The sequence below is a fragment of the Zeugodacus cucurbitae genome, chromosome 6 (assembly GCF_028554725.1).
Source record: "Zeugodacus cucurbitae isolate PBARC_wt_2022May chromosome 6, idZeuCucr1.2, whole genome shotgun sequence".
NCBI lineage: Eukaryota > Metazoa > Arthropoda > Insecta > Diptera > Tephritidae > Zeugodacus > Zeugodacus cucurbitae.
Genome location: NC_071671.1, coordinates 30607400 through 30623881, shown reverse-complemented (window position 1 = coordinate 30623881; position 16482 = coordinate 30607400). Strand labels below are relative to the sequence as shown.

The 16482-nt window shown below is 38.7% G+C and overlaps 1 protein-coding gene across 12 annotated transcripts in view; it reads left to right on the top strand.

Annotated features, from left to right (window-relative positions):
* LOC105219329 (synaptic vesicle 2-related protein) overlaps nucleotides 1-16482 on the top strand; it is a 469576-nt gene that overhangs the window by 253005 nt on the left and 200089 nt on the right. For all 12 annotated transcript variants that reach the window (XM_054233805.1, XM_054233807.1, XM_054233802.1 and 9 more), the window contains one exon: nucleotides 4981-5378. In XM_054233805.1, coding sequence (XP_054089780.1) covers nucleotides 4981-5378 — 398 coding nt within the window. The remainder of the gene's footprint in view (nucleotides 1-4980; nucleotides 5379-16482) is intronic.

The following is a 16482-nucleotide window of genomic DNA, read 5'->3' as shown; positions in this document are numbered from 1 at the left end:
TACAGAATGAGCAACTGGTAACGAAGCACACTTGTTACCATTGTGCAGCAAGACTGCTTTTAAACTTCGTGTCGAAGAGTCAATAAATAGGCGCCAGTCGCTAGCTTCATATGGAATATCATATTCGTTTATTAGTCCTTTAATATCGCTGCAGTACACTAAATCATCAATGTTTGTGAAATACTTCCTGAATTCAATGTCTCGATTGCGATAGTAACTTATATGAGTTCCTGGAGCTAGACAATTTTTTTCTTTCAATCTTGACGCTATTAGCTGAGAAATTTCTTTCGAAAGCCCTGCGTCTCGGACCAGGTCATTTAACTCTGCCTGAGTGAAACCTTTAGAATTTTTATCAGTCTCAGCATCTGATTCTTCTGAGGCATCTTCATCCGTCTCTATATCCTCAGTGTCAGCAGAAACTAGATCTTCGCCAATAGAAATATTGCTTTCGTCATTCTGTTCAGAAGAAAGAAAGATGGGAAGAGTCACAGAATTGACAGAAGGATAAGAGATGGCAGATTTTGTTTTAGAGTTGTGCCCAAAAACACTCGTTAAACAAAAATAGCAATCCCTTTCATGATTTGTTGGTCTGCGCCAGATCATTGGAGAAGCAAACGTTTGTTTCTTGCGTTTCTTCAGTTGCAATGAACATCTCAGGTATATCTCTTTTGAAGTCCAATCATTGACGATGCCACTAGTTTCTATGCCGAAAACTTTCGTATAGCTAGATTTTAGTGTATCTGTAAATTTTTTTCGGATCTTACTTATAACGTATTCTCCACAAACGGCACAGAAATTGTCTTTCATTTTGCAAAACATTTTTCTTGTAGCATTATACTCATCAAAGGCCAAGTCCCCCACCAATGTAGAGCTGCGGTTGCTTGATGACGACGCCTGCGGTCCCGCTTTCTTACCCTGTCCAGCCGCCGATACTGGGGTTCCGACTCCCTGGATCGTACTTTTTTTTTGCCGTGTGCCTACCATGACGGCGTAAAAGTGAGTCTAAAATGGGATTAGGGTCGCGTACACGTACAACTAAACCCATTGCAGACTCACCTTAAGGAGCGTGATTCAGGGACTCTGCCGGATCACGGAACAACTTCGTTGCCCGCCGTCACCACGTGGAGGTGCCCTGGATGCAGGCACACGATATAATTTGTGGGCAACGGCCCTAAAAACTTCTAGATATATACTAAGTTTTGTGAACATTAAAGAAATTTTTATACATTCGACAGCCATATTGGATCCGCCATTTTGTATTTTGAAAATTTGTCTTTAATTTCGTAATCAGTTACCCCTCAAAACCCCTTTATTCCAAAATTAAGCTAAATCCGTCAATATTTTAAAATTTTTTTCTGTCAAGTAAAATCCGACATGTATTTTGAGGTTAGGAAAAAATCCTGACGTGATGGAGCAAAACGGACTTCAGATTCGGTTTCAGCGGCCAAAATCAAAGGAACCTTTCATCGATTTTTTTTTTTTGTGGACCTGTGTTATGCATCTTCTCAGATTTGTGTTTAAATTTGACTTTCCTGTTAATTGAATATAGACAAATATAATGCAGTACTGTATAGTTATAATCCTCGACGTAAAAAATGGCTTTAATTCGGCGTGTTGGCAGAGTATATTTAGTGCACTAAAAAGCTTCTCCGTTCCTCAATACCTGTACAACATAATTGTAAGCTTTTTCGAGGAAAGAACTTTGTGATACAATACAAACGAAGGCTCTAAAAAATACAAAGTCACTGGTGGAGTACCTCGGGGATCTGTACTTGGGCGACAACTCTGGAACATAATGTACGACGGAGTACTGCGCCGCAAAGCACCCAAAAACGTTCATATCATTAGTTTTGCAGATGACATTGCTGTTGTTGTTATAGCAAAACACATACACGTTATAGTTATGATAACCAACAGGCCAATAGCATTAATAGGCGACTGGCTAGAAACTCACGAATTGACCCTAGCAGAGAACAAGACCGAAGCGGTTCTTATTACTGGCAGAAAAGTCCGCGAACTTGCTACATTCAGCACAAATGAGATAATGCACAAAAGCATCACTACACATCCCGCAATTAAATACTTGGGTATTCTTGATGCAAGGATGTCCTTTAAGGAACAATAAGCTTACACATGCGAAAAAGCTACAAAAGTGTGCAGAGCTTTGACCGGTCTAATGCTCAATACTCGTAGGTCAAAGCAAAATAGAAGACGACTACTAGCTGGGGTACTTAAGTCAGTCGCTCCGTTCGGCGCCCAAGTACGGGAAAAAGCACTCGAAATAAAATCATATCGTCGTGTCCTTTTTATACTCTCGCAACAAATGTTGCTAAAGAGAGTATTATAGTTTTGTTCACATAATGGTTGTTTGTAACACCCAAAACTAAACGAGTTAGATATTGGCTTATATATACCAAAGTGATCAGGGTGAAGAGTGGAGTTCAAATCCCAATGTCTGTCTGTCCGTCCGTCCGTTCGTCCGTCTGTGCAAGCTGTAACTTGAGTAAGATATCTTGATGAAACTTGGCACACTTATTTCATGGCACCATAAGAAGGTTGCTTTCGAAAATGAGCAAAATCGGACCACTGTCACATAAAGTGCCATAACTGAGCCATAAATAAAGCTATGGAAATAAAATTTGGTATGAAGGATCGCACTATGAAGGGGCATATTTGGATGTAATTTTTTTTGGGGAAGTGGGCGTGGCCCCGCCCCCTACTAAGTTTTTTGTACATATCTCGCAAACCAATAGAGCTATATAAACCAAACTTTTTGCAGTCGTTTTTTTGGCCACTTCCTAATACAGTCCAAATCGGATAATAACCACGCCCACCTCCCATACAAAAGTTAGGTTGAAAATTACTAAAAGTGGGTTAACTCACTAACGAAAAACGTCAGAAACACTAAGTTTCACATAAGAAATGGCAGATGGAAGCTGCACTCAGATTTTTTTACAAAATGGAAAATGGGCGTGGCTTCGCCCACTTATGGGTCAAAAACCATATCTCAGGAACTACTCGACCGATTTCAATGAAACTTGGTTTGTAATATCTTCCTAGCTTCCCAATGATATGTGGTAAAAATAGCCAAATCGCTTCACAACCACGCCTACTTCCTATATACCAGAACTTTGAAGACAATCTGAATCGTTTACTTTACAATATATAAAGTAAGTACTAGTGAAGATATCGGTGCAGAACTTTGCACAAATACTATGTTTTTAGTGTGGCAGCCCCATTCTAAAAATCGCCGAAGTCGGACCATAGGTTTTTAAGGCCTCATATATCGAACACGAGGTCCTCTGTGCTTCTAAGCTAATATTATGGTTTCCAACTTTCAATGGACTTTATACAATATATATGACGAATATGTGGGTCAAATTGTGTATTATATAATATAAATAACGTTAAATAAATAAATTGAGAGTATAAAATGTTCGGTTACACCCGAACTTAGCCCTTCCTTACTTGTTTCTATATATGCTACGTCCGCACTGAGAGTATGCTCCGCATTTCGTACAGTTTCGGAAGACGCTGCTCTAGTAATTGCGGGCTTACACACCTTAGACTTCTTAGCCAAGGAGGTTCAGTATGTTATGAATGGTAGTTTACCGCACACGTCACTAAAAAGAATTGCCAGGACAGAAACGATGGGAAGACAGCGGAAACGGGCGTTAGACATTTCGTTTGATCCTCCACATTGAACCATGGCTAAATAGAATGCATGGTGAAGCGGATATCCACCTAACTCAAATCCTCACCGGACTTGGCTGCTTATATATTTGAAAGGATTCGGACACGAAAGTAACGATATATGTGATTATTGGGGTGGCGCAACCGTTGAAAATGTAGAACACACATTTTTCCATTGCCCGAAATGTAACCATTAGAGGCAACATCTAAAAAATGCGTTTGGTATAGACCCAACTCCTGATAACCTAGTAAAACAAATGGTCGAATCAGTAGAGAAATGGAAAGCTGTTAGCGAAAATGCAGCTAGAATTATGAAATCCCAACAAGCCAGCGAACAGCGGAGAAGTGAGCTGTTAAATGCAACGAACAACTACGACTTGAACACACTTACTTGACGTGACGACGAACAATGTACTAGGCGCGGTATTAGAACAACAGAGGTGGGGCCAAGTAAATGCAACTCGTAACTGAATGCATTTTGACCATCACGTACGTATGAGTGTAACTCAACCATCCTCCCGACGTAATACTTGACGGTGAACGGTACAGGACGGTAGGAGGTTTTGTTCGGATTAAAATTCCACATTGACATATGGTACAGGCTTTCGATGCTTCTTCCTCGTAAAAAAAGATAGCGAAGAATGTTCCAGAGAAACTTGCAGTATTAAGGCAACGGCTTCTCCATTTGGAAATTCGCGTCAAGGGCTGGCATCCTAATGGAGGACTACTTCTCATAGACTACGAGACGGCACTCCATCGGATAAAAAATCGGTCACTAGCCTACAAGATTAACCCATATAACCTAACCTAAAGTTTGTTTGAGTAGTTTCAAGCTACAAAGATATATCAGTATCGAGTCCCAAATTTTTGTGTCAATTTAAGGATTATTTAGATTGGTTAAAAGGTTATTAATCGCTCGTTGCAGGTCTTTTATGGCACAATCTGTTTTTTGAGTCACATCGGGTAAGCTAAAAGTCAGATTTGGATTTTCATACTGGTCGACCATATATTTCAGGCCAGTAGGAAACCATAATTTGTATAATTAATTTATAACAATTTTACATTAATTATTGAACAATATGTATGTGAAAACTTTCGTTGTAAAAAAATCCAGCTGATTCTGTTTGCATTATTTTACGGAAAAGATATTTTATCAAGATTTTCACAGAATACCAAAAAATATAAATATTTTATTACTTTGTCAAGTGCACAGAATATGGATGTAAATATAATTGAATTGCTTTTATATACGATACCAATGAAAGAATATATTTAATTTATTTTAAGATTGCGAAGGATAATAATCGTCAAATGCTTATTGGACGGTTAACAAATGATTGTGAAATCAATCCACCACATCAACTGAAAGCTTTATTCAAACCAGAGTTAAGGAAAATAACATTACTTCTCTGGTTTCTATGGATGTCTTGTGCTTTTTGCTATTACGGATTAGTATTAATATCTGCAGAAGTGTTTCTTAGCGATAAAATTAAACAAACACCCAGTCACAATTGCAACTCTTTTAATACAAAGGATTTCATGGACTTAATGTGGATTACATTTTCTGAATTTCCTGGTATATTTTCGACAATAGCTGCAATCAAACGTTATGGAAAGAAAAAAACGATGGCTTTACAGTTCATAGTATTTTCTGTCTGTATTTCAATACTTTCACTTAGTAACAGGTAAATATATTCAAATTGATAATTTAACCCTTTCATGCCCAATGTTGCCTATAGGCAACAGTTTTTTCAATTATGTAGACTTCTGTGTTGCGCAAGCTTACAGTTACATTTTTTGTTATGAGCTGTGCACCTAAATCATTCATTCATTCAATAGTCATTCTCCGCAGAGTCGAATTGTCAAAATCGGTTTCGCGAAAAAAGTTATACTGAAGTAGTTATACAAAAAGTTTACAAAATAATAACAATAATTGTTTTATTTTAAAACAAAGTGAATTATATAAATAAGTAAAGATAAGAGAGTTATTTAAACAAAAAATTTCATGAGTAAAGTGTGTAGTTTATTTATAATAATTTAATTTGTGCCTATAAGCTACATCCTGTAACTAATGAACCAAGATACATAGGACTTAGGAATTTTATCATTTCATAATTGAGTAAAATATGTCTGTCCTAAAAAATGTTAGCTCCGCCCATTTTAATTCGGGCATGAGAAGGTTAGGGTACACTTATATGTAGCCAGCAGTATTTACACATCGAAGGTGTATTACAAATTTCATAGCAACAGCCTTTTTATACTCTCGCAACAAATGTTGCTAAAGAGAGTATTATAGTTTTGTTCACATAACGGTTGTTTGTAACACCCAAAACTAAACGAGTTAGATATAGGGTTATATATACCACAGTGATCCGGGTGAAGAGTGGAGTTCAAATCCGAATGTCTGTCTGTCCGTCTGTGCAAGCTGTAACTTGAGTAAAAATTAAGATATCTTGATGAAACTTGGCACACTTATTTCTTGGCACCATAGGAAGGTTGCTTTCGATCAGCAAAATCGGACCACTGCCACGCCCACAAAATGGCGAAAACCGAAAACACATAAAGTGCCATAACTAAGCCATAGATAAAGCTATGGAAATAAAATTTGGTATGAAGGATCGCATTATGAAGGGGCATATTTGGATGTAATTTTTTTGGGGAAGTGGGCGTGACCCCGCCCCCTACTAAGTTTTTTATTCATATCTCGCAAACTAATAGAGCTATATAAACCAAACTTTCTGCAGTCGTTTTTTTTAGCCACCTCCTAATACAGTCCGAAAATTAAAGAAATCGGATAATAACCACGCCCACCTCCCATACAAAGGTTAGGTTGATAATTACTAAAAGTGGGTTAACTCACTAACGAAAAACGTCAGAAACACTAAATTTCACATAAGAAATGGCAGATGGAAGCTGCACTCAGATTTTTTTACAAAATGGAAAATGGGCGTGGCTTCGCCCACTTATGGGTCAAAAACCATATCTCAGGAACTACTCGACCGATTTCAATGAAACTTGGTTTGTAATACTTTCCTTACATACCAATGATATGTTGTAAAAATAGTCCAAATCGGATCACAACTACGCCTAGTTCCCATATACCAGAACTCTGAAGTCGATCTGAATCGTGTACTTTACAATATATAAAGTAAGCACCAGTGAAGATATCGGTGCAGAACTTTGCACAAATACTATGTTTATAGTGTGGCTGCCCCATTCTAAAAATCATCGAAATCGGACCATAGGCTTTTAAGGCCCCATATATCGAACACGAGGACCTCGGTGCTTCTAACCTAATATTATGGTTTCCAACTTTCAATGGACTTTATACAATATATATGACGAATATGTGGGTCAAATGGTGTATTATATAATATAAATAAAGTTAAATAAATAAATTGCGAGAGTATAAAATGTTCGGTTACACCCGAACTTAGCCCTTCCTTACTTGTTTGTAGTTGTTGTTGTTGCTGTGCAATAAAATCCCATGTTGTTGTAAACCTTGATTTAACCCTAATACTATGTTCGGACCAACATGTTTTCATATCAAAAATGGGGTTTCGTTCTAAAACTTGTGTTTTCATCCATGCCAAATCTGTCAAAAGAAATCACAGTTTTCGCTATAAAATACTTGAAAACTTACTATCCACTCATTATAATCGATGCCTGCTCTAGTTTAGTCAATATAATTGGAAAACATATTTTGCCATCCCCAAATTGTCAGTTAATATTTGTTTACATTTTCAAAAGAATGGAGAAAAAATAAAAGTGCAACAAAAGAAATTCCTTCTTATTAATTGTTTGGCAAAAGTATTTAATTGTGGCAAATTGAGGTGTGTGCTCTACCCTCTACCCCAAAAGTATTTAATTGTGGCAAATTGAGGTGTGTGCTCTACCCGGACCCAGAAAAAATAGCCACATTTTACAAGGTGTGTAATACCCTTGACAGACGGCAACGTTAATTCGGATTAACTACTTTAATCGGAGTTAATTTGAGAGTTATCTCAGTTAACTGCGTTTGCTAACTCCCATTTAATCCTCAAAATTTTTGAGAGTTAGTGAGAGTTCGTGGCATTTTCGTTGGCAACATTGTTAAACATGGCCGCTTTTAACCTATTGTGAATGAAAATATGCAATACTGACAGCTGTTTTTCAATTAAATGTAAACAAAAGCATACGCATGCAATGAAATAGCTATTTTTTCTAAAATGGAAGTTCTAATAATAACGTATTTATGCATATTTTTTTTAGTAATTAGTGATTTTGTACTATTGTGCGGTTAACAACAATATTTGCTTTCTATACATTTTAATTTTACCAAAATGGAAATATTATTACCAATCAGCTGTTTATGGGAGTTTATAACTCGTTTTGATGCCAACTGTCACCTACCTATTTGGAACTGATTAAAAGCGCAGTTAATCCGAATTAACTTTGCCGTCTGTCTAGGCTATAAATCACAGCGACCGAAATTAATTAATTTAATTAATTAATTAAAATGAATTTACAATTACACAAATGTACGTATCTTTGGGTGGTTTATAATTATTTGAATTGATGGGTGAAGTTATCCTCCTTTTACCAACTGGAAGGTAAAATTTGAATCATTTAAGGCTACATATATATTTTTCGTAAAATATACAAATTCCTCTGCGTGCCTGTACATCAACAAAGTGAAGGGATGTTTCGCAAGGCTGGAAAGATAGGCACTTTTTCCAATAGAGGACCACTCTGCTATATTAGTTTTTCTTTTTTTATGACACGTCGTACAGTATCCTTACTGAGTTTTGCGCGTACATTTTTTGGATAAATAATTTTAAAATTAAAATTCAAGACGTTGTTAAAAAATTCTGAAAAGATTACATTATCAAAGATAATGAATTATTATTATCTATAATATAAAAATGAATCGCTAACTGTGTTGCTAAGCGCATAACTAGAGAACAGCTGAACCGATTTCGCTAATTCTTGATTTTTTACCTGAAAAAGTCTAAAATCAACATTTTTCAACAATCAACAATTTTTAATCTGTAGAATTGCTGTTCGTTAGTCTCGCAAAATGTCGAGAACGGCCAAACCAATCTGGCGAGTCTTGAAATATTCGCGGAAGGCCAGGAAAGGCCTTAGAAAGTAAGTAAATATGGAAAAATTGCGAGGAAGATAATTATTAGAGAATTTTATTTGAGTTGACAACAAAAATATAAAAAAAAAAACACAAAAAATAATAATATTTTGAAGGGGGCTTTGTTAAAATATTTTTGTCATTGTTCAATTGTATAAGGTTGTGTCGATAGCCTAAAAAAATTTGTAACAAGTAAGGAAAGGTTAAGATCGGATGTAACCGAACATTTTATACTCTCGCAATTTTTGATGTTAGTTTATTAAGATAACATACAAATTTGACCCATATATTTATCATACTACTAAAATAACGGGAATAGGGGCAACTTGGCACCTCTTACTTGGAAGGCAAACGGCACATTCGGCCTTGAAATTATTTCTAAATTGCAAATCAAAGAAAAAAACCAGTATGCAAAATCGCCAAAAATAGCGCTATAGCGAAGATTTTCCAGATATTCAAAAAAGTCGCGGGAGGCACTGCACAGGAAAAAGATTTACTCGACAACCGAACCCTTTTTGCTGGAGCCATGGTTCTGTTGGCAGGTGATTTACGTTAGACTTTTCCAGTTATTCCTAGATCAACTGTTTCTGATGAACTAATTGTATGCCTAAAATCAACAATTTACAACTAACATACGAGTGTTTTTGCTTCAGTATCAAAATGCGATTGAAGAAGCAGTTGGATATGCTAGGATCGCAGTTGACACCTCGACGGATTAATAACATTTCCAATAGATTCCTGTCACTTCATGGACTCGAAATAGGAGGTTATTCATATTAATTTTAATTTAGAATTTCGTTCCTGGAGAGCTGACACAGCTACAAACCAAGATGACGTAGTCAATTATACCATAGATCATTTGAAATTGCCTGGACTATCATCACTCACTTTGCAATTAAAAGTACTGTGAGTCGGAGATCTGCATTGAGTACTAATGAAATTAGTGCACTAACTCAAGAGCCAAACAAAATGGTGCATTTGGTGCATTTTCGTGTCTCTTTATTCATTTTCAATACATTACTATTAAAAGAAATGTATTAGAACCTAAAAGTATTAACTTTACTGACATTAAATAACTTAAAACATTAAATGTAATACATGACATCAAAGAACGAAGCACATCGTTAGTCATTTCGCGCAGGTCACTTTTGCCTAGCGGAGGCACAGCCTTCGTCAGTTTTACTTTGAACATATTCGTATCACTTTATTCATTCAGCTATACTCTTGCTGTTTTTTGGTTGTATGGCTCATTTTGGTTTAACATGACTGAATTATTTGCTCATAAGACAACTGAGCACTTCAACGATACGTATCGGGAGAAACTTACTCAATATTCATACTCTCGCTTTGTGTGCTGTACCTTTTAGAGGATATTAGTGTTTGATGATTTTGACGGCTATAACGTTTTCGCCACTATATTGAAAATTTTACTAATTTAATGTACACCTTAGCCACAAAAACTTGTGGCACGGTCTGCTAGTGTTTAATAAAGGAATTGTTTGAATTAATTTATAAATGACCTAACAATTGTAGTTTAAAGCTTTATTTTAAAATTTTATTGAGCTGAACGCAGATAACAGACAACAAAGCGGCGAGGGCCGATGGATTGCCGTCCGAACTATTCAAATACGGCGGCGAAAAACTGATAAGGTGCATGCATCAGGTTCTTTGCGAAAATTGGTCGGAAGAAAGCATGCCCGACAATTGAAATCTAAGTGTACTCTGCCCAATACACAAAAAGGGAGACCATACAATTAGTGTCAATTACCGTGGGATAAGCCTCCTTAACATCGCCTATAAAGTTCTATCGAGCATACTGTGTGAAAGACTAAAGCCCACCGTCAACAAACCGATTTTACCTTATCAGTGTGGCTTTCTTCTTCTTCTTCTTGACTGGCGTAGACACCGCTTACGCGGTTATAGCCGAGTCCAAAACAGCGCGCCACGCATCCCTCCTTCTGGCAGTTTGGCGCCAATTGGTTATTCCAAGCGAAGCCAGGTCCCTCTCCACCTGGTCGTTCCATCGGAGTGGAGGTCTCCCTCTTCCTCGGCTTCCACCAGCGGGTACTGCATCGAATACTTTCAGAGCTGGAGCACTTTCATCCATTCGGACAACATGACCTAGCCAGCGTAGCCGCTGTTTTTTTATTCGCTGGACTATGTCTATGTCGTCGAATAACACAAACAGCTCATCGTTCCATCGTCTACGGTATTCGCCGTTGCCAATTCTTAAGGGACCATAAATCTTCCGCAAAACCTATCTCTCGAAAACTCCTAGTGCCGTCTCATCTGATGTTGACATCGTCCACGCTTCTGCACCGTAAAGTAGGACGGGAATGATGAGAGACTTGTAGAGTTTGGGTTTTGTTCGCCGAGAGAGGACTTTACTTTTCAATTGCCTACTTAGTCCATAGTAGCACCTGTTGGCAAGAGTGATTCTGCGTTGGATTTCCAGGCTGACATTGTTATTGGTGTTAATGCTGGTTCCCAGGTAGACGAAATTATCTACAACTTTAAAGTTATGACTGTCAACAGTGACGTGGGAGCCAAGACGCGAATGCGCTGACTGTTTGTTTGACGACAGGAGATATTTCGTCTTGTCCTCGTTCACCACCAGACCCATACGCTTCGCTTCCTTATCCAGTCTGGAAAAAGCAGAACTAACGGCGCGGGTGTTGTTTCCGATGATATCGATATCATCGGCGTACGCCAATAGCTGTACACTCTTATAGAAGATTGTACCTTCTCGATTTAGCTCTGCAGCTCGTATTATTTTCTCCAGCATCAGGTTTAAAAAATCACACGAGAGTGAGTCACCTTGTCTGAAACCTCGTCTGGTATCGATCGGCTCGGAGAGGTCCTCCCCGATCCTGACGGAGCTTTTGGTGTTGCTCAACGTCAGCTTACACAGCCGTATTAGTTTTGCGGGGATACCAAATTCAGACATCGCGGCGTAAAGGCAGCTCCTCTTCGTGCTGTCGAAAGCAGCTTTAAAGTCGACAAAGAGATGGTGTGTGTCGATCCTATTTTCACGGGACTTCTCCAAAATTTGGCGCATGGTGAATATCTGGTCTGTTGTTGATTTTCCAGGTCTAAAGCCACACTGATAAGGTATAATCAGTTTGTTGACGGTGGGCTTTAGTCTTTCACACAATACGCTCGACAGAACCTTATACGCGATGTTGAGGAGGCTTATCCCACGGTAATTGGCGCAAATTGTGGGGTCTCCCTTTTTGTGTATTGGGCAGAGTACACTGAGATTCCAATCGTCAGGCATGCTTTCTTCCGACCATATTCCGCAAAGAAGCTGATGCAAGCACCTTATCAGCTCTTCGCCGCCGTATTTGAATAGCTCGGCCGGTAATCCATCGGCACCCGCCGCCTTATTGTTCTTCAAGTGGGTAATTGCTATTCGAATTTCTTCACGGTCGGGCAATGGAACATCTGCTCCATCGTCGTCGATTGGGGAATCGGGTTCGCCATCTCCTGGATTTGTACTTTCACTGCCATTCAGCAGGCTGGAGAAGTGTTCCCTCCACAAACTCAGTATACTCTGGTCATCAATAACTAGATCACCTCTGGGGGTCCTACAGGAGTGCGCTCCGGTCTTGAAACCTTCAGTTAGTCGCCGGATCTTTTCGTAAAATTTTCGAGCATTACCCCTGTCGGCCAGCTTGTCAAGCTCTTCATTCTCACGCATTTCGGCCTCTTTCTTTTTTTGTCTGCAAATGCGTCTCGCTTCCCTCTTCAGCTCTCGGTATCTTTCCCATCCCGCTCGTGTTGCGGTCGATTGTTTTCTCTCCACTGCGAGACGACAATCCTCGTCATACCAGCTGTTTTTTTGGCTTTTCCGAAAACCAATAATTTCGGTTGCAGCTGTACGTAAGGAGTTTGATATGCCGTCCCACAGCTCCCTTATACCGAGATGCTGATGAGTGCTCTCAGAGAGCAGGAGTGCAAGTCGAGTAGAAAATCGTTCGGCTGTCGGTTGTGATTGCAGCTTCTCGATGTCGAACCTTCCTTGTGTTTGTTGACGTGTGCGCTTTTCTACACAGAGGCGGGTGCGTATCTTAGCTGCTACAAGATAGTGGTCCGAGTCGATGTTGGGACCACGAAGCGTACGCACATCGAAAACACTGGAGACATGTCGTCCATCTTCCACAACATGATCGATCTGGTTGCGAGTGATTCGATCAGGGGACAGCCAAGTAGCTTGAAGGATTTTCTTATGCTGGAATCTAGTACTACAGACGACCATATTTCGGGCCCCGGCGAAGTCGATCAGCCTCAGACCGTTTGGTGATGTTTCGTCATGGAGGCTGAATTTTCCGACTGTTGTGCCAAAGACACCTTCTTTACCCACCCTAGCGTTGAAATCGCCCAGCACGATTTTTACATCGTGGCGGGGGCAGCGCTCATAGGTACGTTCTAGGCGCTCATAGAAGGTATCTTTGATCACTTCGTCCTTCTCTTCCGTCGGGGCGTGGGCGCAAATCAGCGATATGTTGAAGAACCTCGCTTTGATGCGGATTGTGGCTAGACGTTCATCCACCGGAGTGAATGCCAGGACTCGACGACGGAGTCTCTCTCCCACCACGAATCCCACACCGAATTTGCGCTCCTTTATGTGGCCGCTGTAGTAGATGTCACAAGGACCCACCTTCTTCCGTCCTTGTCCCGTCCATCGCATTTCTTGGATTGCGGTGATGTCAGCCTTTACTCTTACGAGGACATCAACCAGCTGGGCAGAGGCACCTTCCCAATTAAGGGTCCGGACATTCCAGGTGCATGTCCTCATTTCGTAGTCCTTTAAACGTTTAAACTCTCATCCGAGGCTGTTTTTTCTTTTTCATTGGGGGGTGTTTTTATGTGGTGGGTCCCAAACCCTACGCACAACCGCATAGGCGGGTTTCACCTTCTCACTTTAGCTCGGCTCCAAACGGATGTCTGTTGGCTACCCAGAGGATACTTGGTCTAAGTCCGGAAGTCGTGAGCTGCTTGAGCCACATGTAAAAGAATCGTTCCTGGCCACTCCCAAGTGAATGACAATCAGAAACTTTCCTCACTTACGTGAACTTCTACATATGACTCCAGTGTGGCTTTAGACCTGGAAAATCAACAACTGACCAAATATTCACCATGCGCCAAACCTTGGAGAAGATCCGGAAAAAAAGGATCGACACACACCATCTTTTTGTCGATTTTAAAGCTGCTTTCGAGAGCACGAAAAGGAGGTGCCTTTATGCCACGATGTCTGAATTTGGTATCCCCGCAAAACTAATAATGGCTGTGTAGCTGACGTTGAGCAACACCAAAAGCTCGGTCAGGATCGGGAAGGACCTCTCCGAGACATTCGATACCAAACGAAGTTTCAGACAAGGTGACTGACTATCGTGTGACTTCTTTAACCGGATACTGGAAAAAATAGTACCAGCCTCAGAGCTAAATAGATAAGATACAATCTTCTATAAGAGTGTACCGCTACTGGCGTACGCCGATGATATTGATATCACAGTTCTGCTTTTTCCCACCTGGATAAGGAAGCGAAGCGAATGGGTCTGGTAGTGAACGAGGACAAGACGAAATATCTCCAAACAAACAGTCAGCGCATTCGTGCGATGAGGCGACGATAGGAGTTTTCGAGAGAAAGGTTTTGCGGAAGATTTATATTCCCTTAAACATTGGTAACGGCGAATACCGCTGGAACGATGAGCTGTACGATTTATACGACGACATTGACATAGTTCAGCGAATAAAAAGACAGCGGCTACGCTGGCGCTGGTATGGACTCGGCAATAACTGCGTAAGCGATGTTTACGCCAGTCAAAAAGAAGTACGCAGATATACAGTGATAGCTTTATTAAACGGACGTTCTATTAAGCTGACTTTTTTATTAACCGTGTACATTGGCCGATTCCAAGATTTTTTTTATAGTTTTCATACATATGATTATCGACCTAAAGACATCTATAACCTGGATAGCAGTAGTCAAAGTATTTACACTATTTTTTATTGCATATAAAGTATTAACACAACTTTAATTTTATTATCCTGCTCTTAGCTAATAATAATTTGATTAAATTTAAATTATAAAACAAATTTCTGCTTTACAGTTGTAAAATAATAATTGGTTACATCGGTTTGGGATCAGTAACCGTCTGCAATTCGGTTCGAATTGATTTAGCCCAATTGTGCGCTAAGTTATCAATTGTCCTCTTATATTTGACGAAAGCCCAAACATTTTTTAATAAAGTTTACGTCAGGGCTCTGCTGAGGCCAACATGATTTGTTTCAATTAAAAGTTTTGTAGTTAGCAAACCTTTGTGATATGTAGAATTATCGTGTTGTAAAATCCAGTTAATAGTTGGAAAAGTCCAGCTGACTAATGTTTCTAAATTAGTACCAAGTCTTCTTCTAACATGTATAAAGCGTTTATTTAGCAAGCCCTGGAAATTCAGCCTTATCTGTACACGACAGGCTTTAATATGCAATTTAAGGTGAATAAAATGTATGCTAATTTCTTTTAATCTCCTGAGCAGTGTAGCATCACTGACTGTTATTGAAGTTCGATGCTACTGCAATATTAACAGGATTTATTGGAGGATTTTGTATGACAGGGGCCCTATTCTGTATCTCGATTCGAAAGTAAATTCTATTCGAATTTAATATTCGACTCGAATGTGTTTTAGCATTCTGTAAAAAAATCGAATTAAGTTTATAAATTTGCGAAAGTTGGACCACCCTGTGCCAGTATTTTCGAATGCTAAATGTCAAAATAAAATGAAATATGTTTAAATTTATTTGAAAAATATGGATTCCGTTGCATTGTGGAGGAGTTCGTTGCATTTTAGGTGGAGAACTAGGAAATTATTGAGGAAAGGATTGCGAGAAGATCTTTTAGAAACAAATCTAATATTATGGAATTATCGCCAAATTGGTCATTTTTTATGTGCATATGCATTATGTTCGGTTATAAACTGTTTGCATTTAGGATTATAGCTTCATACACTACTTTAGACTTTCCAAGGAAGCCTTTAATTATGTCTTGCAATGTATAGCTTATGAACTCACAAGAAAATTTGGCAAAATTTGGATGTGATTGCATAAATTTCACCTTTATTTCACATTTTTTTTTGTTTTGTGTTAATAACTTTTGTTAGCCGAGTCCCTATTAAAAATAATATTGCATTTAAACTTCTTATCCATCGAATAATATGTAATAAAACTTATTAAAATAATTAAATTTTTCAAAACATTTTCTTTCTACAACTCATAAGCTACGGAATATTTTATACGAAATTCGAGTACATTTAACAATTAAATTCGAATTACATAATTGCAAATATTCGTTATTCGGATTCACTATTCGAAAGTAGGATTGAAAATGCGAAAATTGAGTTACAGAATTCAAAACATTCGAATTCGAGAAAATTCATTTTCGAATCGAGTTACAGAATAGGGCCCCAGTAATTTATTTGCTTTCGGCATTTTATTTATTATTATCTAGACACAGTTAGTATGTTATGAATGCAATATAATCCAACCTCTACTATTACTCAAACCAAATTTAAGGATAAAGGTTAAATAGCGGTGTGTAAATACTTTTGACTGCTGCTGGTGCCCAGTTTTTTTCTTTGTTTTCTCTCATTTCTATTTAACCATCTATT